We start from the raw sequence: 23,991 nt of genomic DNA on the forward strand, positions 1-23,991 counted from the left end.
CTCATGGCTGATCTCCAGGGTATAAAGGCAAGGTGCCAAGTGCATCGAGCAAGTCCTTGTCGTTGATGAGAGCGTCCAAGTTCCAGTGCGAGGTGCCCATGATGTTTTCCCACAGGATTGCATCCGGTTCCGAGGCATGTGCCGGTGGAGGGGGCAGATTGCTCGTGCTCGTAGTCGGTTGCATCGCAGCCTGAGGCCCAACGTGCTGAATTGGCATCACAGAACCATTGCCCATGTGTGGATCCTGGTGGCCAGTCTCGGCATCCAAAACCTCTTTGAACATGGTGTCGAGATCGACGGTGCCCAGATTCCACTGTCCTTGGTATTGACTGTCGAGACCGTTGTTTGGAAGCGGAGGCTTGACAGCTTCTGAAGACCGTTTCTGTGCAGGCTGGCCCGGAGCGACACGCGCTTTGCGCTTTTGTTGACTTCGAGGGGCTTCAGCTGGCATGGCGCTGGTTTGCCTTCTGTCATCGTTGGCAGGTGAACTCTCGCTGATGTTCCACGAGGCAGTTGAATGTACCGAAGGGCTCGTAGCGTTCAAGCCGTCCTCGACGTAGTCCGAGCCCGCAGTGGAAAGCTTGTGAGAACGGGATCGATGCTCGGCATTGATGCGCTCAGCAAACTCGAGGAGCGCCGACGTGCTCTTACGAATGCCAGGGGTGAAGCTCGCCGAGATGCCGAGCGCGTAAGAAGCAAAGTTGAGCCTGGATGCAGCTTGGCGTGCGGTGTCGAGGTTAGGATGGCGGACGTCCTGCGCATTGACGACGGCGCCAGTGTAGACGCAGCAGCCAATGAGCCACGTCATGCGGTCAAAGGCAAAGGAGCGCGACCACATCTCCAACAAGGCATGAATCTCGATAGCTGCAGCTCGGCAGACTTGATCATCCTGGCCATCAGCGTCGATGTGAGCGGACTGGTCGTGATTGGGACTGTCGTCGACCAGGTTGTCGATACGCATCGAGGCGGATGCGGCCGGGCCACTGCGTCCGCTGCTGTGTACGAGGATGCGGCAAGTTTGGTAGATCATGTTGAGCGCCATGATGTTGGGAGGACGACTGGCAGGTTCGCGAGATGGATCCGAGATGCCAATGTGGTCTGGCAGGTCGTGCCTCCATTGCGAGAGGCGATGTCGAAGACTCAATATCGCAGATCGAGTGTCTGCATTTGTGCTTTGGCCGTGCGAACGCGTGCTGAGCTCGAGGATCTCTCCAAGGAGTGCCGAAAGCGAACACCAATTGCCAAATGTCTCGTATGGATAGTGCGAGGTACGGCCCATGACGGGCTCGTCGGAACTCGCCTCAGACTTGTCGGTGATGGCTGCCATAACGGGGATCTTGAGACCGGACGGGTCGTGCACAGTGGAAGCTTGGGATGTTTCAGGCCAGGAAGGCGAGGCATCGCGCGTCGGCTGTCCGAGCCAGATGCTCTTGATCTCTCCGGACCAGGTGAGGGCCGGTTTGCGACCGAGTCCAAAGGCAAGCGTCTTGTCAAAGGTAAAGCCGCTCCAGAACAGACGCCAGGCGCGCCGAGTCTCTGGATCCTTCAAAGCTTGCATCTGGTTGGAGGAAGAAGCGATGGAGGCTGCCATGGCTGGAATGCCCATATCTTCGATCATACGGATGGCCATGCCAGAGTAAACCCATGCTTGGGTGAACGAGCCGCATGCGACCTGTCTGCTGGCCATCATGAGGATGGCAGCGGTGTCGGAGAGGGTTGGAGGAGCATCGAGCTGCTTGTAGAGCAACTGTTTGGCTCGGGTGAGAAAGATGCCGCCCATCTTGAAGGAATCTGTGGGAGCCGAAGTCTGGACGACGACCCTGTTGGAAAAGCGGGCTGCGTGTGCGAGCATGGTGAGGAGCAAGAGGGGAGAAGCATAGCGAGGCGGATCCGTGTGGATACGCGCGAGATCTTGTATGGTAGCATCCCGGTCGGCAAAGCAGTGGATGGGCCATTGCCATGTCCAGTGGATGTACTGAAGATGATCGATGAGGTTGAGTGGTAGCTGGCGAATGAATCGCATCTGCTCGTCGAGGTCTGAGTCCGAGTCGGGTCTGCGAAAGCTGGGGAGGGGAGGGTGGGGAGGAGTAGTAAAGGCAGCAGCGTCAGACGCATTGGAAGAGGCGGAAGCAAGTCGAGCGTGCGGCGTCGATGAGCTTGGCGAGAGCGGAGAAGCGGATTGCTGGTGAGCGGTGATCATGCTGGTAGAAGGATCGAGATTGGTAGCGCGGTTGATGTCGGCACGTGCTGCTCTGCTAGACTGCCACTGTGAGAGCACGGTTGGCAGCGAATCGGGGTTCTCTGAAAGCATGTCGAGAAGACCCTCTGCTTTTGCAACACGGGCGAGCAGCACTTCTGCAGAACGATAGGAGAGAGAGGCATCGTATATGCAGTCCACATGGTAGACCTGCGTGCAGTTGCGACATGCTGGCTTTGTGAGATCGCAGCGGATCTTCTTGCGTCGACAATTGGAGCAAGCCTTGGGAATCACGCGTTGGTCGCGAGGAGGCATGGTTGAGTACGCGTCTGTGGCAGGTGCTTGAGGAGGATGACTATGATGCTGCCGATGCAAAGTAGAGTAGCGAGGGGACAACGAGCGCAGACATCACTTGGAACCGCGGGGTTGAACGCTTGTTTGGCACGATCTGGCTTGGCTTGGCTCGGCTTGGCTTATCCCCGTGCAAGGCGCTGGGAATGGTAGGAGGATCAAGTCGTGTTGAGGCGAAAGCGTCGTGTTGGTGGCATGATGGTTGACGATGGCGATGGTTGTATGGAACGGGTCAAGGTTGGTCGGCAGAGACGGTGCAGTTTGCAAAACGTCATCCTGTGCTGCGCACGAGGTCGTCAAGAGCGAAGGGATGTGCAGCTAGCAAGATGCTGGAAAGCATGTCGATGGGTCCGGTGCGTCCGATTCGTTCCTTGGCCAGCCAGTCTGCTTGCTGTTCGAGATGCGGAGAAAGAAGAAAGCGAAACAAAAGGCCAAACAAACGGAGTGGAGCGGCAAAAGCGGGGAAGACCCGACCAAATTCCCAATAAATTCAAAACAAAACAAAACAAAAAATTACAATAAATCAAAATTCATTCGCAATTGTCCACCAGGCACGAGGGCAGCTGTCAGTTTTGCATATGGCCAAATTCCCGCGGTTCGCAGATTGACCGAGACGCATTGCAAAGTGGATTTGCTCGCTGCCCAACCATGCTGTCTGTCCGTGCGTCGTCTCTCTCTCTCTCTCTCTCTCTCTCTCTCTCTCTCTCTCTCTCTCTCTCTCTCTCTCTCTCTCTCTCTTTCTTTTTACTATCTCGTCTCGCACACGAGCTTCTGTGGAGCTGGTTCGTTGGTCCAGCCTGCAACCAACGACTCGGTCCGACGAATACGAAACCCTGCGCTGAGCGGATCCTTCCGGCTATGCGCACCAGCCTGCACACGCCTCGCCCAACGAGTTTACTGTATAGCTAGCTGGCTGGCTAGCTGACTCGCTCACTCGTGAGCACTCGTTGTCTTCGCTCCATATAAGGCGCCGGACGTTCAATTGCAGCAAGCCTCCATCTCTTCATCCCGTCCTCCCTTGCCAACATTCACAGGAAAGCTTGTCAAGATGAACTTTTACCCTGCTCCTCCCGAGCACATTGCAGAGATCTTCTGCACCATACCCGAGTCGTTGCGATGCACTGGACAGCAGACTGACTGGCGCGGTGGCTCCAACCCTGCTTCCCTCTCCATCTTCCTCGAGGGCCCCACCACGGATGCGCAGGGCAACCTGTACATCGTCGATGTTCCCTTTGGCCGTATCCTCAAGATCGACTCCATCACTAAACGCATCGATGTCGAAGCGCAGTGGGATGGTGAACCCAACGGTCTCGCCATCACCCACGATGGGTATATGCTCGTCACCGACTACAAGCGCGGTCTGCTGCTCTTCGACCCCAAGACCAAGCAGGTGCTCCCCTACCTGCCCCGCAGGAACCTCGAATGCTGGAAGGGCATCAACGATCTCGTCGTCGACAGCAAGGGCTGCGTCTACTTTACCGATCAGGGCCAGACGGGCATGTCGGACCCTACCGGTGCTGCCTACCGTCTTCACCCGGACGGCAAGCTCGACTGCCTCCTCGACAACGGCGTCTCCCCGAACGGAATCGTCCTCTCCCCCGACGAAAAGTGGCTCTACGTGGCTATGACGCGTTCCAACGCCGTGTGGAGGATGCCGGTGCACCCCGATGGCACCACCACCAAGGCCAACCTCTTTTTCCAGTCGTTTGGCAACAGCGGCCCCGACGGTCTCACCATCGACGCCGAGGGCAACCTCTTCATCTGCCACCCTTCGCTCGCCACGGTCTTTGTCGTCGACAAGCACGGTCTTCCCGTCTGCCGCATCAAGGGCCGTGGAAGCGGTCTGGTGACCAACATCATTTTCGGCGGGCCCAAGAACGATATCCTCTTCTTCACCGATTCGCTCAACGGACACGTCTTTTCGTACCAGTGGCACTGCCCCGGTGGCACGCCGACACGTGCTTCCCGAGCCACCACGACTCCATTCAAGGACGCCGGCCTGTCCGAGCTCTCGGTCGACCAGCCCGCGAGACGCGCAGAGATCAAGGTTCCCCACGCACAGCCGATGAATCGCGATCTCACTTCGCCCAAGACGAGCTTTGTGCCGCAGTCGGCTACTCAGACCAACGGCCACGCCGCCAACGGCACCACTGCCAACGGTCATGTCAACGGTCATTCCAATGGCCTTGCCAATGGCTTTGCCAAGGGTAAGCTGCCGTACAAGGTGTACGCTCCGGATAACTTCCATCCCGGTGGAATTGAGCGCGCACGCGAGCTGTTTGAGACGGTCGTTGCCATGGGCGACGACGGCGTTCACGACTGGCCTCAGCATGCGGATGGACTCATGAGCCGTGCCATTCCCATCACGGGCGACCAGATCCGCTCGGCGAGCAAGCTGCGCGCTATCTCCAAACAGGGTGTGGGCGTCGACACGCTCGACATTGATGCCGCCAAGGAGTGCGGCATCACGGTGGTCAACACGCCCGGGATCAACGCCTCGGCCGTCGCCGAGCTTGTCTATGGTATGGTCATCAGTCTCAAGCGCCGAATCACGGAAGCTGACCGACGAATGCGCAGTGGTGAACAGCTGATTGCTACCAAGTGCATGGGGTCCGGTCTATCGGGCAAGACGGTCGGCATTGTCGGCATGGGCAATATTGGCAAGGCGACGGCACGCCTCTTTTTGCTAGCGAGCGATTGCCAGCTCATTGCGTATGATCCGTTCGCTCCCAAGGACGCATGGGCAGATCTCAAGCACACCCGCGTCGCAGACCTCAACGACATGCTGGCCGACGTCGACGTGCTGTCTCTCCACCTGCCCTTGACGCCCAAAACGCGTGGGCTGATCAGCAAGGCCGAGATCGAGCAGATGCGTACGGGCGCCGTGATTGTCAACGGTTCGCGCGGGGGGATTGTCGACGAGGCCGACCTGTTTGACGCTCTCAAGTCCGGCCGGATTGCTGGTGCGGCCCTGGATGCGTTGGAGCATGAGCCTGCTTCCAAGGACCAGTACGGCGAGACGCTCTACACGCTTCCTAATGTCGTGCTTACTCCTCATTTGGGTGCGGCGACCAGCGAGGTTCAGGAGCTGTCGGCTAGGGCTGTGGCCGAGCAGTTGGCTCTCGTGCTCAGTGGCGCTCCCGAGTCGCAATTCAGCAGGATCGTATAGGCGCGCCAAGAACGGCGGGCTTCTAGATTCATTGACGTGGCATGTGCATCATCATCATCATCATCATTCAATTTCATTCATCGGTTCTTCCATCGTGATACTGTATTTTGACCCATGAAGCTTGGTATACGAGCTACGTGATATGGGCTTGACGGAGTGACAGTTAGGCTGTGCACTGCATCGGCCGAAAAGGACGCCGGAGACGATGGCAAGTCACGGCCAACTTGGCCGATGAATGAGCCGAGACAAGTCGATGTCATGGTCGCACCTCGGAACGGCGTGCAGTGGCGAGTTTGCGCATGTGGTCCGAGTAGCCCCTGCGCGAACGAGGTCGAGGGACCCTTGCTGGTCTCGCTTCGGCGCCGAGAGCTTGTGGTAGGGAGAATATTCTTGCTTGCATATCGAATGCGTTCCGGTCATTCTGCGACTCGGTCAATTTGCGGGCCCCCTCCCCCGGCCATCAAAAAAAAGGGGGAAAGCGGAGGGGGGGACAGCGTGACCGGTGTCGACAAGATCCGGTGGGCACGGAGAAGTCCACGTCAGGCAACCCCACACCGAGAAGAGATCCACGATCCGTGTTACCCCATGTTTGGCCAGGGTTGGGCCCCGCAGAAACATGTGAGCTCGAGCTGTTTGGAGTCGTTTTCCGGGGGAGGTTTGGAAAGCACGCGTGGTCTGTGGGCAGTCGGAACTCGTGGTCAGTGTTTGCCTCGAGATGGCACGAGATTGACTCCTTGTTGGCCCATCTACTGCGTCGTCTGCAGATGTCGAGCGAGCTGGGGTGTCTCGTATAAAGACAAGCTTTACTGCCCGGCTGGAGCTCTCGCTGGATCAGTAAGACCACGAACACCCTGATAGGATAAAAAATGGCTCCAGTTGCTCAGACCCTCTCTGCGCTGCTTCCGTTGGTGAGCAGGGCGACGCCAGGCAACCAGACGTTCCTCAAGCAGCTGCCACAAGGCTACAACTCGAGCCTCATCTCGTTCATCGATCGACACGAGCTCGATGTGATCCACGGCAGCTTCAACCGTTCGGTCTGGACGAGCCCGTGGAACGACACGCTTTCGGCAGCCTTGTCGACTTCAGAGTTTAGCCAGGTTGCTTCGACGCCGTTCATCGCCTATGACCGTCGGTTCCTGGACATTATCGGACAGCAGCCTTCGATCAAGAAACTGATGGACTTGGACCAGCGCATTCACGAGGCACCGAGCTACATTCCCGAGACCAACCAGCTCTTCTTCACTGCGTGGGGTGAGCTCAAGCCCGATTTGTTTGCTCAGCATAACTGGCAGTATTTGGTCGACGTAGGTAGCCTGGATGACGATGCCAGCCAGATCAAGGTACGTGTGGCCGTGGCGACTGGGCAGACACCGAAGCTGGCCGATCTGAAGCCGACTGACACTTCTCCTCTTGCCTCTATCTCTGGTGGTCCACGTTGGCTTGCGAGAGCAGTGGCATAACGTGACACTGGATCCGCCGGTGCAGAACGCGCACGGAAGCTTCTACTACAATGGCGAGCTGTACGTCTGCACCGACGGCGGCAACGGCACAGCGCCGGCTGTCCACGTTGTGGATGTGCAGAGCAAGACAAGCAAAGTTCTGTTCAACAACTACTATGGCCATCAGTTCGATGGGTTCAACGACCTGGCCATTTCGCCGGATGGGACCATCTTCGTGTCTGACACCAGCACAGGCTACGACCACGGCATCAACCCGTCGCCGCCTGGCAACCCGGGGTACACGTGGATGTACGAGCCGAGCACGGGTGAGGTGCGAGCGGTGGGCAACACGCTGTCCAAGGGCAACGGCGTTACCGTGTCTCCCGACGGCCAGCATCTGGTGGTGGCCGACACGGGGGCATCTGGGTCGACGGGCAAGGATCCGTTGGGCAACCGCTCGCTGACCAAGTACAAGGTGGTGTATACCGATGAAGGGGGTCATGCTGTTACGTCTCCCTCGATTCTGGCCACGCCGATTGCCGGGCTGTACGACGGCCTGCGGTACACGGGCAACGGCAAGTACCTCGTTGGTGGCAGTTACGAGGGGCTTGACTTCCTGGACGCGGTCACGGGTTCGGTTCTGGGCACCATCAAGGTCAAGTCGACCGACTCGACGGTCAACTTTGCTTTCCGCAAAGGAGGCGGCATTTACGTGGTGGGTAAGGGTGGCATGTACTCGATCAAGATTGACGAAGAAGTCGCCTGGAGTGATGCTGCTTTTAGCGGTCAATGAGCAACCAAAGGGGCTCTTGGCACACCGTCGGTAGGAAGTGCGCTCGCTAGCTTCGGGATGCTCTTCGCTATATAAAAAAAAAACAAGGTAGAATGCTTCCACACGTGTTTGGGCTTGAATGGTTGCATACCACTACGCGAGCAACAACAGCCTGATGTAGAACGAGACCTTTCCGATCAAGCAATGGATCTGCGATGCGCCAGGCACAAGCTCAGGGGCCGTGCCAAGTCGATTGGCGGCATCCATTTGATCAGGTGGCCGGCTGCATCGCATCGGCATCGAGATCGAGGGCATCGCACAGAAAAGGACTGCGACCGAAGAACCCCGAGCATGGGATCCACCCTTCGGCTTAACGTGCACGCACTTGGCGTTTGTTTGTTCTGAATTCATCTCGATCGACCCGGGGCATGGAGCGAAGGGTAGACCGTGAGCATGACCGTGTGCTTCCGCGGAGAACAAGCTCATGCAGATCAAGGACTGTAAAATGCACAGAACGATAGGCGAGGCTGCAGAGATACACTGGATTCGGGACTCCGCACTGTTATACTGCATATATTCTCATGCTAGCCGAACGCAATCGGCTAGCCGGGACACAATAGACGTTCGTTCTAATGCACTGTCTGCTGCTCTTGGACAGGCGAAAGTTCGAAAGCCGAACCCGCTTGACAGCTGCAACGCCACCCCAGCCGCAGAAGAAGCGAGTCGAGCCAGGCGGGACAACTCTTGACGTTGGTCAGCTGATGTCAAGCTCTAGGCTGGTGCGTTGGGCCGCAGATGAAAGGTGCCAGGGTTCGGTTGCGGTGAGCCAGTTGGTCGCATACGATGCCCCTGCCTCCTTGCTTGTGCCGTTGCATGTAACATATTAAGTTGTATCGATGGGGAAACGGTCATGGATATAAAGACCCCCGGGCTGTATGACCCGTACGTGGCGTCGCTTTCACTCCTTCCACCTAGCTTTCTCCTTGTCCTGCTTCGTAATCCCCCTTTCCTTCTCTTGTCGATCACAAAGATGCAGCAGCACATGAACAGCAGCCGGCTCGGCGGTGGTTCGTTCCTTGTATGGTGCGTCCTCGCTCTGCAACTAGGCGCCCAAATCGCCCTTGCTGGTTCGGTGATGCCTCCCACCGAAGAGCTACTCCGGCGCGAGCTGGGAGACCCCCCCCATCCCGCAGATTCCTGTCTGCGTGCCACCCGAAGTCACGTCGCCGCTGACAGGCACCTACCCGACCTCTGCCGTGACGACGGTGCAGAAGGGTACCAACTGCGGCAAGTACGGCGATCCGCCCGCACGCGTGCTCAACAACCTCGAGTCGCCCGACGGCCTGCAGGACTACCTGCAGATCTGCCATGGTGAGATCTTGACGATGACGGACAGGGCGGGGCAGGCGCGCGCGGTGTGTTTCTATGCGAATCCCAACTCGACAAAGGATAAGCCGCTGCCGTTGCTGGTGTATCTGCATCCATCGTTGGCCGGGTCGACGGTGACATTCCCGCTGACGGGCTACGACGAGGTGCGCGACACACAGTCGCTCAACAACGAGGACGCTACGCGGCTGGGCTTCTCCTACATCCTCCCCGCGGGCAGGAACACGGTGCATCAGTATCCGTTCCCGGACAACACAGGTCTGGGCTGGGACAACTGGTACCGCAACGTCGACCGCACCTCGCCGGACGTCAACATCGATGTCGACTTTATCGACAAGAGCATTGCGTATGCCAAGAGCCACGTCGCCGTGGATCCGCGACGAGTGTTTTTTACCGGATGGTCCAACGGTGCGGCGATGAGTGAGCTGTACGTGGCCAACACGGACGGCATCGCTGCAGCCGTCGTATACTCGGCCCCGGACCCGTATCGCGATTCGCTGGATCCATGCACCCAGGTACCCCATCCGCAATACGCCACGCCCGTCCGCGACGTCCACAACTACTGCGACATCATCGGCATCTGCACCACGGGCAAGTACTACCGCGACGAACTCAAGCAGCGCTACCCCAGTCTGCCCCAGAGTCTGGTCGTCATCGACACGCTCACCGCCGAGGTCAAGAGCAAGGACGACAGCGCCTCGTGCAACCCGGCGTGCCAGGGCGCGTGCGGCATCACGTCCGGAACCCTGGCACACACCCGCTGGCCCACATCTCGCATCCAGGATACTTTCTTCGCCTTCATGCGCGCCAATCCTCTGCCTGACTCTGGCACCTGGGGCCCCCCTAAGTGAATCCCTTCGGCTTTTATTCTTGTACTGTACTGCAATGGGACACGTTTGAACGGAACTGGGCATGTGCGAGACTGTGTGATTGCTCTAGCTTTCAGGCTACACCCTTGCCTTTTTGTTGTTGTTGTTGTTTTGGTGCTGCTGGGTGGCGGCAGGAGCAAGCTGCTCGGCGAGGTCGGGAGACTTGCGCTTTTTTGTAGCCGCTTGAGGTACTTCTGGCTTTTGATTAGACTGAGTATGTGCGGAGAGCACGGCGACGGGATGCGAGACGACACCTCTATACGTCTTGCGCGTCTGGGATCTCAAGATGAGGCTTCTGCAGTTGTTCGAGATGGCGTCTCGGGCAGCGGACGGGTTCAGACCAAAGATGGCGCCGAGGTTGATGACGTCGTAAGGCGCTCGAAGCGATAGGGCGTCGGTGGCCCCGGAGGAGAAGAACACGCCTTTGCCGTTGGTGGCACGCAGTAGATCCCTTGCGCCGCTGATGAGGTTGCGCCTCGCCTTTGTACCGTCGTCGGACACAATCTGGGCGTAGGTGACCTCGAATTGGACGCCGTTCTCGAGTGCAGCATTGACGGTGGAGCGTTTGAGGAAAAAGGGCAGGCGGGGCTGCGCACCAAAGTCGAGCGAGATAATGTCAATGCTGAAGGGTTTGAGTTCGCTGAGCGTCAGGCAAGCGTGTTGGAAGGCAGCTTCGTTGGTGGGACGCACGGCGAGCAGGTCGTAGCTCTGCAAGGCGGTGGCATTGTTGGTGACCCAGCCGCTGCCGGATTTGGCCATGGACTGGTCATCAAGCACGAGCGTGAGTCGACTGAGCTGGGTGAGTCCGGACGCATCGCGGAAAGGCTGGGTTTTGGCTTTTCCTTTGATGCTCGCGCGTGTCCTGGGGTCGAGTTCGGGGAAAGGCGGGTTGGGTCGACCGTCTCGGTGAGGCGCTAGCAGGTTTGGATGGATGGCAGGGTCGTACCTGGAATGGACTATATGGTTGAAGGCAACGTGCGAGTATCTGAGCTGCTCGAGCTCGAGCGCAGTTTGTGCCAGCAGAGTGGCATCCTTTGGACGCAAGGCGGAAAGGGGAGTCGAAGGTGAACCTGGAGTTGCCGTTGCGGAGGTTGCAGCTGGAGGTGGTTGTTGCGGCTGCTGTTGTTTCGATTTCTTCTTGGAAGCCGTTGCTTGTGACGATGATGATGACGAGGAGGAGGATGCAACGGGTCCGGCCACTTGCGGCCAGGGTATGTTGAGGTCGTAGAACATGGTGATCAGGACCAATGCTGTCAGGAGGTCGATGACGACGGTCTAGAGGGACGAAGAGAAGGAGGAGAAGGTTGGCTGTCAAGAAGCTCAAACATAACTCAATGCGCTTTGGAAATTTTGAAAAGAATCACGGAACTCGGAGTCGGTCGGCGCTCTTGATCCAACTTACACGCTTCCATCGGCAGGTGATGGATGCACAGTGATCTCAACGACACGACATGGATCTTGGAAGCGAGGCTGAGCACAGAGAGATGCACGACGCATTGTGGAGACAGACAGAAAGGGTATAATTGGGGCATGAAAGTACAGAAAGCAGCGACGGAACGAGGGCAATAGAACAACGAGGATAGGGGGACGCTTGAGGGACGGGCTTGTGGTAATCACTCGGCTGGGCGGCAAAAGGATGAGATCGATGGAGGCAGCAACGATTGCACCAGCACCCCTCCGAGTCGATGATGTGACAGGCTGCTCCGTCGAGATCCGCCTAACAGGCAAATTCGATCGAGCTAGGTTGCGCACAACCGGTGAGTCACATAACAGAGAGCGCCTACCACTCTAGCAGGGTGATGACGGTGCTGATGGCCACGATGGCGCAGAAAAAGGTGATACCGAATGTGGCGAGGGACAGCATGTTTGCTTGCAGTTGCGTATTTGAGAGTGTGGGTGTGATGGTAAGCGAGGTAGATGGTGTTTGAGGAACGACGTGGCCAGTGGCGTTGTAGATGCGGGCCAGGAAAAGAGCAAGTTAAGTTGGTTACCAGATCGGGCACCGTAATCTGTGTGACAATTGCTTAGTCATTCTTGTGTCCACGAAAGCCGAATTCACGCGCCATTCCTCTTCCACGGCAGCCGACGAACAAAAAAGGAACAGAGCGAGCGGCTTGATGTCAGTCTTATTTTTGTTGTTTGTTTCTTTACCCCACAGCCAGATGCGCGAGCAGCATGATCATCTGCCTGTCAGCGCAACGGAGAATTGCAAATGCCACTGTGCGGATAGGCCGAACAGCGTTGTTTTTCGGCAGTCGTCGAGTGAGAGGCTTCTGCAACTGTTTGAGTTCCTAGCGGTTCTCGAGTCCAAGTAGAGAAGGTGACGGGAACCGCTCGTAATGCTGAAAGGCGGTTAGTTGTGTGGTGGACACCGGCCGGAGCCAAGGTCACCCCCAACACTTGCTGCTGCTGCTGCTGCTGCTGCTGCTGACTGCGCTCAATTCGGAGTGAGGACCCATTGTGACGCTGTGCCAGATCCACGACAGACCCTGAGAACAACACAGCGCCATGCATTTCACACGAGTGCGGCCCCCGCTTTTCAGCACTCGCCGCCTCTTCTTTGCGAGCATCATCATCCTAGACAAGCACCGCACAGGACCGCCCCATCCATCCGTCTGGTTCTTCCGCTGACCGACCTTCGACCCCTCCTCGCCCTATATCAGCATCCAGCCCTTGCCTTCATCCACCGTCCTCAACCCCCACCACCACCACCACCACCACCAACGACAGCAACGACAGCAACGACAGCAACGACAGCAACGACAGCAACCTCACTCGACTGTTGTCTCAGCCATGTCCGCAACATCCACGTCCGGCAAGGGCTTGACGAAGTTCAACGAGCCGTTCACGTTCGACTCTGTCCTGCGCATCCTGGGCAAGGCGCCGTTTTCCACACCATTTATCGCGCTCCTGCCGGCGCTCGCCGTGGCATACCACAAGTACACCCATCCAGCTGTGGTGCTGCCGAGCTCGCTGGCCGCGGGGTGGGCGCTGGTGCGAACGCTACTGTTCGCGCAGTACAAGTGGGTTGGGTATATTTGGGTGTTCCAGCTGATCCGCACCGTGAATCGGGCGCTGAACAGGTACACGCGCAACCACAAGGAGTGGCGACGCGATCCGACCGACTATGCGAATGATGTGGTTGTCATCACAGGCGGTTCACAGGGGATTGGCAAGGAGATTGTGCAGCTGTTGAGCCACCGCAAGAAGGCGCATATTGCGGTGCTAGATATGGCACCGCCTGCGTACATCGCCGCGCCCGCGGGCGCGCCCGAGATTCTGTACTTCAAGACGGACGTCAGCAACCGCGAGCAGGTGGCGGAAGTGGGCGCCAAGATCCGCGCGGCGTTTGGGGGTAAGAAGATCGGCGTACTGATCAACTGCGCCGGTGTTGCGTCGGGCAATACCATCCTCGACGTCGATCTCGATTCGGCCGCTCGTCTGTGGCGCATCAACACGTTTGCCAACTGGATCACAGCCAAGGAGTTCATCCCCGACATGATCGCGCGCAACCACGGACACGTCATCACTGTCTCCTCTGCCGGAGCCTACGCCACTCTGCCCTCGATGAGCGAATACGCCACGTCCAAGGCCGCCGCACTCGCGTTCCACGAGTGCCTGGCTATCGAGTTCCGCACGCGCTACAATGCCCCCCGCGTCCGAACCACGCTCGTCGCCCCCACCAAAGTCCGCACCGCGCTGGGCGATGGCATGGAGGATCACGCAGACCCCTTCTTCACCCCCGTGCTCGAACCCATCCAGGTCGCTCAGAAGATCGTCTGGACCCTCGACTCCGGCCTCTCCCAACACCTCATGCTCCCCGGTTTTGCCAACTTGCTCCCCTGGATCCGCGCCGCCCCCGATTGGTTCCGTCGCCTCTTGGCCGTGTTGGACAATGGCGACAACACGGTGACCCACAAGAGCATGACCAGGGCCTTCAAGAACGGCTATGGCTCCAACTGGGAGGGCTCCGACAAGGAGGTCTACGAACGAAGGGCTCGACTCTTCAGGGCAGCTGAAAACGCAACCAAGTAGATCCAGCCCCTCCCCTTTTTCCCCTCGGCCCGTCCGTACGTAGCACAAGCTTCCTCTTAATAGATCACTCCACACATTCAAGCTGCAAATGTCAAACTACTCTGCTCCATTTCTGCCCAGCGTCGATGTGAAGCAACTTGACTCTGGTTCGTCGATCGTACGACGCGAATGAGTTGAAGTATGGATATGTTTTCGTGGTATACATAAAGAGCAGATCGTTTTCTCAAGAAGTGTTTCAACTTGGTGTTGGCTTTCTCTATCCTTAGCGTCCGCTTTTCTTCTTCTTCTTTCCACCTCCTCCTGAAGTGCTGATGGGCTTTGCTGTAATGATCTTGACTACTTTCGCGTCCTTTGCTTTAGCAGATGCGTCCAACTCGTTCGCAACGTCGATGGTGTGCGTCTCCTTGCTTCCTTCGCATAGCATGCCTGATCCCACACTTCTCTGACTTGCACTGTCGCCCTCGTCCGAGTTGGACGGGCTGCTGTCGCGGTCCGCTTTGGCTTCAAGTCGGTTCTCGACCACTGTGCTAGTCTTACCACTGCTCTGGCTCAACAGGCTCGAGCGTGTAGAGCCGCCCGCAGGGAGAGCATACACCAGCTCCTTGGGCGCGCTTGCTCGGGCCATTACGTCCTGTGCGATTGGTGTAAGGCCGGACTGCGACTGCGACTGCGAACGAATCACCGTGGCCTGGTCCGAGTCTTCGTCGAGCATACCGACGGTAAAGTCGTCGTCCATGCTCGTGTTGCTGCCGTGCGTTCCTGAGGCGCCCTGTTTGTTGCGACTCTGATTTAATACCGCGTTCACGTCATCCAGTAGGCGAGCTGCAGGAGCTGCCGGACTGCGGCAGTCGTCGATAGCGTCCCAGTCGCATTCGTCTACATCTTCGACCTCGCTGAAGCGTGTCGAAGGCGTCTCTGCCGAGCTGGGCTGCGAGCCTTTACCAGGCTCATCGTTGTGCAGTACAGAAAGCATCGACAGATCCGACCGTGTGGAGCCCTGTTCGATATGTTCTGCAGTATTGTGATGATCACGATACCGGTGCCGACTTGAACGTGCCGCATCTTCGTCTTCGCCTAGCAGATCGACATCGTCGACGGCGTCAAACGAGATGGACGCTGTGTTTCTCGCCACGGGTTCCGCACTGCCTTCCGGCGGTTCTGTACCAGAGGCACCGCTGGTGCGCCTTCTGGCCATGTCGACTCCACGTCCGAGCTCTTTACCTGCACGATAGATGCCTCCGAGACCACCCGCAACGATACGGATAGGGATGCTGCTGCCTGCTGTCCAGCCAGCTGATCGGCCCCGTTGACCCTGGGGGAAGCTGGGGATATGTGCTGAAGCACTACGCGGCGGCAAGTGTTCAGGATTGAACGACATCTGGTCAAGCGCACCAGCTAAGCTGTCATCAAACGAGCTAGCCTCTTCCGACGAAGGCTCACGAGACACAAGGCGTGCAGTCCGACGAACTTGGATGGGCCTGGATCCGCGACGCTGAATGCAGCGAAGCGAGTCGGCAGGGCCCGTGGCAGTAGCAGAGTTTGGTTTGGTGCTGCGGGTGCGAGCGTGGAAAAACGTCTGGCGAGAGAGGAAGATGGACGATGGCAGCATGGCGGGTGATTGGCTGTAAGTTTCGATTTCTGCCTTGGCTACCGAGGCAAGAGGCTTTGCGAGCGAATTGTGGGACCGATCGCTGTGGTACGATGCACTCGTCTGATCGCCTAGGGCGGCGACACTATGCTTAGTGACCGAGCTAGTGTCAGGCAAAAGCTGGTCCCACAGCGCAACACGCACACACTCAGCCTGCAGTCGCGGTGCCTGCTGAGTGGGGAGAAGGCCTTCGCCGGCCTTTCTCATCATCTGCGAAAGACCAGAAGTTCGCGGGGAGGTAGCAGGAGCGAAACGATGTTTGGCATCGGCTTGCACCTCTTCACTGCCCATTCTAGCGCTGGGAGCTCGAGTCTGGGTGCTCCAGCATCGTACATTGTGCAGGGTGACGCTGACGGAGCGTGGATCGTTGGTAACAAGCTCAAAGGGAGAGCTGACATCACCTTCCAGCCCAGAAGAGGCGTGACTGACCAGCAGGAAAGAGGGTGCTGGTGCCAGCTTGCTCTGTACATCGGCCGCGGCTGTAACGTGTGCCTCTGCGCCAATTGGATTCGCCGATTTCTGCGTCGCTTCCTGCTGAGGTGGTGCTGTGGGTCGGACCGACCTTGCGAGGCTGGACAGCGAGAGACCGAAAGGCTGAAGCATTTGCGGGTTCTTGATCTTGGCTTGGACGTGATTGGCGATGGAAGGAATTCCACCGAAGGGGTTGACGGCGTAGATGTGGACGGTGCCACTGTGTGTGCCGACAGTAAGCCATTGAGCGTCGGAAGACCACTGAGCGTGCACGACATCTGCGGTAGTGATGCCACGCATGAGCTTGTACCGATGCAGGACTGGCGACGAGGATGAAGTTGTCGCAGCGTTGCCAAAGGTTCCTGACAGGGGCAGCTCAAAGACGTGGAACGCGTGTCCAAGAGTGTCTGCAGTCAAGATTAAGCGGCCGCAAGGACTGAAAGAGACGAGGGTCACGGCGTGATTGGAAGGTGCAAACGTGCAAATGGTGCGTGTATCGGATGCGAGGTCGATGACGCGAACGCACGCACCATACACGGTGTGGGAGCTGTGGCCCGAGCCAGCAGTCATGTCGTTGGGGGCGGCAGATGGAGCCCCTGTGGACAAGCGTTTTGCTGCGCGACCGCCGTCTACTGCGAGTAGCATAGGAGAGCTCGAGGCGGATGAAGCTTGGCGCGGAAGATGCGACGCCGTGTGAGGGGCAGACTGCGAGAGCAGGCTGGATTGTGGCGGCGAGAAGGCAGCGCCCGCGGCTGGAGGACTGCCTGCCTGGGGCCAGTAAGAGCTTCCCCACTCGCCAAGTGTGCGAACGCCGCTTATGACACCGCCACGGATGCGACGAGCTGCGTCGCCCACGTGCGCTGAGGTCTCGAAGAGGTTATCACGCATCTCGCCCACACGTGGGGATGCATCCGAGGGCACAGCTGCAAAGGAGGTGCGTGCAGGGTCGTGGTAGGCCGAGTTGGAGGCTTTGCGAGCGTCGGAACGAATAGGCGAGACGTTCTTGGAGGCGGTGCAGGCGAATGCGAGCAGACGATGCGAGAGAGAGATGGGAGGAGGACGCTCTGCGGAAGCAGCCGAGACCTCGAGAATGGGAGAGCCAATGTACTCGAGAGTCGAAGTGGACAACACATGGATGGAGGCAGGAGCGGCAAAGGAGAGAACAAGGTAGTTTTGGTTGCACTGAGCCTGAACTTGCGGCCAGAGGACGTTTCGACGTTGCTCGTGAAGCTGAGCAGCTGGATGCAAGACGACCGAGTGGTGCTGAAGCTGGATCGAAGCCTGAACCTGGTGAGAAGTGAGCGAGTAGGCAAGAAGACGCGTAGCATTGTCGGGTTCGTGGACGACTAGGAGGAGCTGAGGATCGGCCGTGTCAGCCGAGGGCGGTCGAACCAAGGCGGTCAAAAGGTGTGGACAATCGAGAGTGGTAACAGAAGCTGATCGATCGAGAAGTACATCCGCAGCATTCGGGAGAGAGAGCAGCTCAGAGATGGTACGGTCTTGGAGGAGAAGAGCCTGGAGCGAGCCATTGTCGAAGTAAGAGAGGAGCAAGGGAGCAAACTTGAGAGGATGCGACTTGAGGGGGAGGCGATCCCAACGAGACCAGACAACACGAGGTTGAGGAGAGAGTGTTGGCTGGGCGGCGTTGTGGAGAGCGGCTTGGATGTGAGCCGGGTCGGGAGTTGAGCCAGCATTGTGAAAGGCGTCGTAGATGGGCGAGACGGAGCCGTCTGATCGAAGCGGGGTGGCATGTTGGTCTGCGGCGGTGGCAGGAGCAATGTGAGGCGAGGCTGAATTGGTGGTGTTGGTGTGAGCTGCAATGAGGCTGGAGATTCCGCGATTTGCATGGTGAGAGATGGCCGAGATGGTGGAGGTGACCGAGTCGATGGTCGAGACAGGCTTGAGGGTGGATGCTACAAAAACTCGAGGCGCTGTTGAAGGCGATGCGGACAAGGCGACGCGTGCATTGTGAGTGGCAGTGGCGTCAGGGACGTTGAGTGTGGATTGGGCGGATGCTGGAGCTGGCTCGAGATGGGTGAGGAGAGCGTCCGGGCTTGAGGGCGAGGAGGAATCTAGAAGCGAGACTGAAGGAGGAGGATGCGATTCGATTTGTTTCTTCTTTTGCTTTGCTGAGGATGCATTGGAATCATTGGAGCGAGGGTTCATGGATAGACGGCTCGCTGCGAGCCTTGAACGAAGTTAGCAAAAGGGGGCTGGCCAGCAAGATGGATCACCAAAGCTGGCGGTACGGATGCTTTGAGAGTTCGGAACGCGACGGGGAGGGCTTGATAAGTCGTGATTTGATGATATTGACGACTAGCTTGGGATCCGAGAGAACGTTGAGCGTGGTGAAGCAGTGACGAGCCGGGACGAGACAAGGAAACAAGGAACGCGGAAGGAGAGTGGAGCAGTTGGTGGGCGGCGTTGGCTTGTGCAGGAGGCGAGGTGCGCGTGCGTGATGCGAGCGAGGTCGACTTTGTTGCGTAGATTTGACTTATGAACAAGTGAGTGAGTGTTTCTGTCTGTCGATGGTTGGTTGATCTGAGATGGTTGCAGTGATGGTCGTGATGGTGAGCAGCGTGTAATGGATGGATGGCGATGCTCAAATCGGTTACGTGAGAGAGGGGCAGGTGGGTGTGTGCCTGCCTATCTGGCCCTGTCTCTGTCTCTCCCTCCCTCTGTATGCAGGCATATGCAGACACACAGGCACAAACTGACGCGACGGCTGAGTTTATCGCCCAGCACAACGCGGACGGGCGCAAGGGCAGGACGGCTCTGTTCTCATCGAGACCCTGAAAAAAGGGCGAGTCGGCAGGCGTGCGAGAGACAGGGCGCGTCACCCGGTCCATCCGAGTCGTGGTGGGGCAGGGCGGGGAGGGGCGGGGCGGGGCAGTCCAAAGCTGCAATCGCGCTATCACACAGAGCCAGTCGAGCCAGCCAAAGTCGAAAAAGTGGAGCGGCGTATTTATTTTTTTGGGCAGACCTTGCCGGTTTGACCCACTGCTCCGGTGCCAGACAAAAGCCCCTCCTCTCCTTTCGAAAAGGGACCCTGTCCGCGTGTTCGATTCGAGTGCGGTGCAGCGCGATGCAGAGCTCCTGTGCTTGTGCGTGCTTGTCCCGTGCATCGACGGCGAAGGGGCAACCTGTCAGTAGCGTCAAAAATCACGCTTTCTACGCCTATAGATCCATTTGCAAGCGCACACACACACTCTCTCTCTGAACGCACCAATCCGGCAGTCTCTAGTCGAGCATCGTGACTGGCCGGCTGGCTCGCTTTCCTTTTGCCTGTGCGTTGACAGGAATGAGAGCATGAAACAAAGGCCCAGCACAACGCCGCGACGATCAGATTCACCCAACAGATCGATCGAAGCAAGGCGCTGTCGAACAGTGCACGCACCTCTAGAATCCACCTTCACCACCTTCCTCGCACTCTTGACCAGGATGGCTCGGTGTAGCAGGCTTTTTTTCGACGACGTTGCTTGCATCCTAGCTCATCAACATGACGGACATGACGAAACCCCCTTCGGATACTCTGCAAGAGATACCTCATCCTCGCGGTCTACACTACCTGCGTTTGAAAACGGTCGTCGTCTTGCTGCGATCCCTGCTTCGTGTCGCTGGCCTCTTTGATAAGCCACAACCACCGCTGCCCCTTTCTTTCCAGCGAGAAGACGCCCAACTTCCTTCACGCCAGCAAGGACGAACCATCCAAGCCTACGTCTATCGCTCCACCGACGCTGCCGATGCTCCTTTGCCCGTCCACATCATCTGGCACGGCTCCGGCTTTGTCATTCCTAGACTCGCCGGCGATTACGCATACATCGATTACCACCTCAAGCACCTCGGTCCCGACTGCGTTCTCATCGACGCCGACTATCGCAAGGCGCCCGAACATCCTTTCCCAGCTGCCGTCCACGATGCCATCGACATCGTCAACTACTGCCTCTCCCAACCTCATCTCTACGACGTGAATCGCATCACGATTGGCGGCTTCTCTGCTGGTGCCGGCCTCGCTCTCGTTGTTGGCGCGCACTTTGGCCCACAGCGCATCGCAGGCGTCGTCGCACTTTACCCCGTCACCGACTTTATCATCAAGCCAGACGAATATCCTCTGCCCACCAAACACCATGACAGTGGCATTATCATGCCAGGCTGCCTCACCACTTTTTTCCTCGATGCCTACTTTGTCAAGCAGGAGCACAAGCAGCATCCGCTCAGCAGCGTCAAACTCGCCGATCCTGCCTCCTTCCCTCGCCTCCTTGTCGTTGGCTGCAAGGCCGACACCCTCTACACCGAGGCTCTAGAATTTGTCGCCAGCCTCAACAATGCCGGTCGCACAGACGTCCGCTTCATCAGCATCGACAACGAGGGGCATGGCTTTGATAGGCGTCCCAAGAGCCCAGAGTCCGTCGAACGCAGAGACAAGCTGTACAAGGAGATGATCGAGTTCATCAGTGTATGCTCCTCGTCGGCCACGTCGGCTGCCTAGACGGCTCCACTTGACCACGCTAGACTCGATAATAGACCACACGCGCACCAATTACTTCGAAGTTTGTCGCACAAATACACATCCATTGCATTGCTTTGCCATGCCCACGAATGCCCCTGCTCCTGGGCATCTAGTTGCTGCGTCCCGTGACTGGCTCGGCGTCTCACTCCATCGCTCGACCATGTCTCTGCATTTGCACCCTCGCCATGGCCCACACTGTCTCCGGTTCTCGACAAACCTTGAACGGCACCTCTATCTTCACGCACCGTCCAGTCTCCTTGTTCGCTCCTCTCCTTGCTTCCGCCGCCCAACGACCTCTTCAAAAAGTGCGCCCTGTCCGCCGAATTACGCAACCTCGCTCCGATCTGTGCCGGCGTCGACTGCATCCACCCTTGCCTCGTGTAGTTGATCGGTGACTCCTCGCCTGTGAAGATGGCCAGGTCGTACAGCAGTGCGCCAAGCAGCGCCCCTGCAAAGCAGCCCGCCTGCGGACCGTACAGCCACCAGTATGCGTTGTGCGTCCAGAGCTCCCGTCCGTACCCTGCCATGTAGAGGAACAATCGCGGGCCTAGATCCCGACTCGGCGAGATGGCGTAACTCGTAGGCCATCCGAATGACATTCCGATCATGACGACAACCAAGCCGAGCACCAGCGCAGACAAGCCGTCCGAGGGAGGTGCGTTCGTTTCGTCTCCCACGGCGAGCACCATCGCCATGAGTATACTCGTCGCTACGACCTCGGTGCTGAACCCAGACGCGGCGGTGAACACGAGCTGCGGGACAGTGACGAACAGCCGTCCCGTGCCATGCTCTCCCGCTAGTGTGCGGATGTTCCGCCCTCCTTCGTACTGATCGATAGCGGGCAGGTAGATGCCGTACGTGATCGCTGCGCCTAGGATCGACCCAAGCAGCTGGGCAGCCCAATACACGGGCACTTGGATCCAGGGGAATCCACGGAACACGGCCAGCGCCATCGTGATCGCCGGATTGCAGTGCGCGCCACTTCGCCCGCCACTCAGGTAGATCGTAGATGCAACCGCAATCCCCCACGCCCAGTTCTGGTTTGAATACGCGCCCGCACTCGGGCCCATGGATTGAGAGAGCGCGACTTGGCAGTCGACGGCCGTACCCACGGTGATGAGCAGCGTTGTGGCAAGAAGTTCGGCGAGGAACTCGCGGCTGTGGTATCGCCAACGAGACCAAAGCGTGGGGAAGGCGATGCTTCCGTCAGATAGTGTGCCTTGCCCTCCTAGCCAGATCTCTTCTTCCTCCTCATCTTGCGCCGAATCTCCTTGGGAAGCACCATCGTGTGCGTCTGCAGAGTACGAGGAATATGCAGTCTCGTCGCTGTACCGCCCTGCATGGCCAGCATCCCTGGCCTGGTGCAAGCTTGGCTGCCCCGCAGACTCAGATTCTCTACTCGTCCGCTTTGCATCCGCCTCCTCGCCCGCTCGGCTGGCATGGGACGGCATCGTCCGCGCCAGCCACGCGCTCCGCGTATCACGCGCCTTGTCGCTGCCTCCACTCCTGCCCCCCACCGGCCTGGCCTCGATGTGGTTCTTTTCCTCCTGCGATTGGCGTGCCGGCTGACGAGTCGACGATGACCCCACGCGCTGCAGATGCGCAAACTCGCCTGCAGCAGCGTCGTCATCAAAGTAACCCGCTTCGTTCTTGGCGGCATTGCTCGCTCGACGCGTGGACGAAGGCTTGCGAGTGCCCACTCCGGCAGCTGGTCCGCCTGCAGCTCGACCTCTGGGGGTGGGGCGAGCACCAGATAGCCCCGGGTGCCGAGTCTTGTCCATGGCCGAGCGGCTGAGCGATTCGGTTCTGGACTTGTCGCGCTCGAGCTGATCGGTGCCATGGTGACGGTGATTGTGGTGGTGAGGCTCTGATACGAGCACCTCGAACCCTTGGGAGGGCAGGAAAGGCATCGACGACGTCTTTATGTGCCTTGAAGCCGGTTCCTTGTCGTCCTCCACTTCATCGTGCTCTTCGATCGCACTTCCTTGCGTCGCGAGCAGGCCGTCGCCATGCTGTGCCTCCTCCACGAGCTGCTGACGTGCAGTCGCAAGTCTCTGTTGTGGATCTGAATCGAGGTGGTGGCCAAGGTCAGTTTGAGTGTCGCTGCTGAGCTTGCCAAGCTCGTTGTTGCCGACAAAGCGGACGTTGGCGGTGTCCGCAGCCGTTGGACTGCTGAACGAGTAATCGAAACGCGGGCGAGCATGCATTACCGAGAATTGCTCAGCCTCAGAACCGTGTGCTTGGCCAGTGGGCAAAGTCTCGCCCTCCCGAATCGGCGTCAAGTCGCCCGCGCCCGCATTGGTGGTGGATGCAGAAGTCGTCGGGCTGATACTCAGCTCTTGCCGTTCAACATCTGCATCTGTAGTCCCTTGAACGTTGTACGTCGGCCCCAGCGTAGTGCGAGCGGCAAAGTCGTGTTCATGCACAGGCGCTTCTGGTGCCCCGGCCGTCGACTCTGTCGGCGCCCTGTTGCCCGTGTAACTTCTCGGCGTGTGCAGGGGCACCAAGCTCACAGGCTGCTGAACGATGTTCGAGCGACTGCCTGGCGTCGGATGCGCTGTCTTCGTCGGCTTGGCTGCGGGTAACCGTCTGACCCGCGGTAGAGTGCTACCCAGGCTCCACAGCGGACGCTTGGGCGCAGGCTCGATCGAGGTGACGTTCTCGTAGCCGCGTGCGGGCTGTGGCGTTGTGCCTGCAGGTGGTGGTGGAGGAGGATGGGGCAGTTGGGCGGGAGTGCGGGTGTGTAGAGAGGACTGCGAGGTCGTTGCTGTCGACGGTGCTCGCGCTGACGCGTACGAGGTGCTGTGCGTGGTGGTCGTTGAGGGTGCTGCGCCGGAGTTGGTCCTCGATGTGTTGGAGGTCGATGGGTGCTGTTGCCGGATGCTGTTCGTGGGACGTGATCTTTGCATTCTTCCGGCCTCGCCGGTGTCGGCGGGTGCTTGAGTCGAGTCGTTATCGCCCATGCTTTTCCCAGACACAAAGCTGTATGGATGAATCGTGGAGATAGGTTCAGTTGGTGGTCAGGAACAAGGAAGCGGACCGCCCGTTGTTTGACCAGCTTCTCGCTCCAGCCTGAGGGGGGAAGCTGCTAGGCAAGATCATCGACTCGCAAGGAGCTCACCCAGGCAGAAGAACCCTTCGTCA

At 58.4% G+C, this 23,991-nt stretch overlaps 9 protein-coding genes across 9 annotated transcripts; 5 read left to right on the forward strand and 4 right to left on the reverse strand.

Moving 5' to 3' along the window:
- Window position 1: 1 nt before the first annotated feature.
- Window positions 2-2,512, reverse strand: EX895_005787 (uncharacterized protein; the record flags this gene model as incomplete). The annotated part of the gene is made up of 1 exon (XM_029886379.1): window positions 2-2,512. The coding sequence occupies one exon, from the start codon at window positions 2,510-2,512 to the stop codon at window positions 2-4; it is 2,511 nt and encodes an 836-aa protein (XP_029736692.1).
- A 1,084-nt stretch (window positions 2,513-3,596) lies between these two features.
- EX895_005788 (uncharacterized protein) lies at window positions 3,597-5,717 on the forward strand (the record flags this gene model as incomplete). The annotated part of the gene is made up of 1 exon (XM_029886380.1): window positions 3,597-5,717. The coding sequence occupies one exon, from the start codon at window positions 3,597-3,599 to the stop codon at window positions 5,715-5,717; it is 2,121 nt and encodes a 706-aa protein (XP_029736693.1).
- Window positions 5,718-6,583: 866 nt separating this feature from the next.
- Window positions 6,584-7,949, forward strand: EX895_005789 (uncharacterized protein; the record flags this gene model as incomplete). The annotated part of the gene is made up of 2 exons (XM_029886381.1): window positions 6,584-7,057; window positions 7,170-7,949. 2 exons carry the CDS (start codon window positions 6,584-6,586, stop codon window positions 7,947-7,949), a joined length of 1,254 nt encoding a protein of 417 aa, XP_029736694.1.
- A 1,009-nt stretch (window positions 7,950-8,958) lies between these two features.
- Window positions 8,959-10,165, forward strand: EX895_005790 (uncharacterized protein; the record flags this gene model as incomplete). Its single annotated transcript, XM_029886382.1, has 2 exons — window positions 8,959-9,011; window positions 9,082-10,165. The coding sequence occupies 2 exons, from the start codon at window positions 8,959-8,961 to the stop codon at window positions 10,163-10,165; spliced, it is 1,137 nt and encodes a 378-aa protein (XP_029736695.1).
- A 96-nt stretch (window positions 10,166-10,261) lies between these two features.
- On the reverse strand, window positions 10,262-11,416 carry EX895_005791 (uncharacterized protein; the record flags this gene model as incomplete). The annotated part of the gene is made up of 1 exon (XM_029886383.1): window positions 10,262-11,416. One exon carries the CDS (start codon window positions 11,414-11,416, stop codon window positions 10,262-10,264), a length of 1,155 nt encoding a protein of 384 aa, XP_029736696.1.
- Window positions 11,417-12,976: 1,560 nt separating this feature from the next.
- On the forward strand, window positions 12,977-14,218 carry EX895_005792 (uncharacterized protein; the record flags this gene model as incomplete). Its single annotated transcript, XM_029886384.1, has 1 exon — window positions 12,977-14,218. One exon carries the CDS (start codon window positions 12,977-12,979, stop codon window positions 14,216-14,218), a length of 1,242 nt encoding a protein of 413 aa, XP_029736697.1.
- A 262-nt stretch (window positions 14,219-14,480) lies between these two features.
- EX895_005793 (uncharacterized protein) lies at window positions 14,481-18,503 on the reverse strand (the record flags this gene model as incomplete). Its single annotated transcript, XM_029886385.1, has 1 exon — window positions 14,481-18,503. The coding sequence occupies one exon, from the start codon at window positions 18,501-18,503 to the stop codon at window positions 14,481-14,483; it is 4,023 nt and encodes a 1,340-aa protein (XP_029736698.1).
- Window positions 18,504-19,836: 1,333 nt separating this feature from the next.
- EX895_005794 (uncharacterized protein) lies at window positions 19,837-20,826 on the forward strand (the record flags this gene model as incomplete). Its single annotated transcript, XM_029886386.1, has 1 exon — window positions 19,837-20,826. The coding sequence occupies one exon, from the start codon at window positions 19,837-19,839 to the stop codon at window positions 20,824-20,826; it is 990 nt and encodes a 329-aa protein (XP_029736699.1).
- A 130-nt stretch (window positions 20,827-20,956) lies between these two features.
- On the reverse strand, window positions 20,957-23,810 carry EX895_005795 (uncharacterized protein; the record flags this gene model as incomplete). Its single annotated transcript, XM_029886387.1, has 2 exons — window positions 20,957-20,976; window positions 21,065-23,810. 2 exons carry the CDS (start codon window positions 23,808-23,810, stop codon window positions 20,957-20,959), a joined length of 2,766 nt encoding a protein of 921 aa, XP_029736700.1.
- Window positions 23,811-23,991: the final 181 nt, after the last annotated feature.

The sequence above is a fragment of the Sporisorium graminicola genome, chromosome SGRAM_8 (genome assembly GCF_005498985.1).
Source record: "Sporisorium graminicola strain CBS 10092 chromosome SGRAM_8, whole genome shotgun sequence".
Classification (NCBI taxonomy): Eukaryota; Fungi; Basidiomycota; class Ustilaginomycetes; order Ustilaginales; family Ustilaginaceae; genus Sporisorium; species Sporisorium graminicola.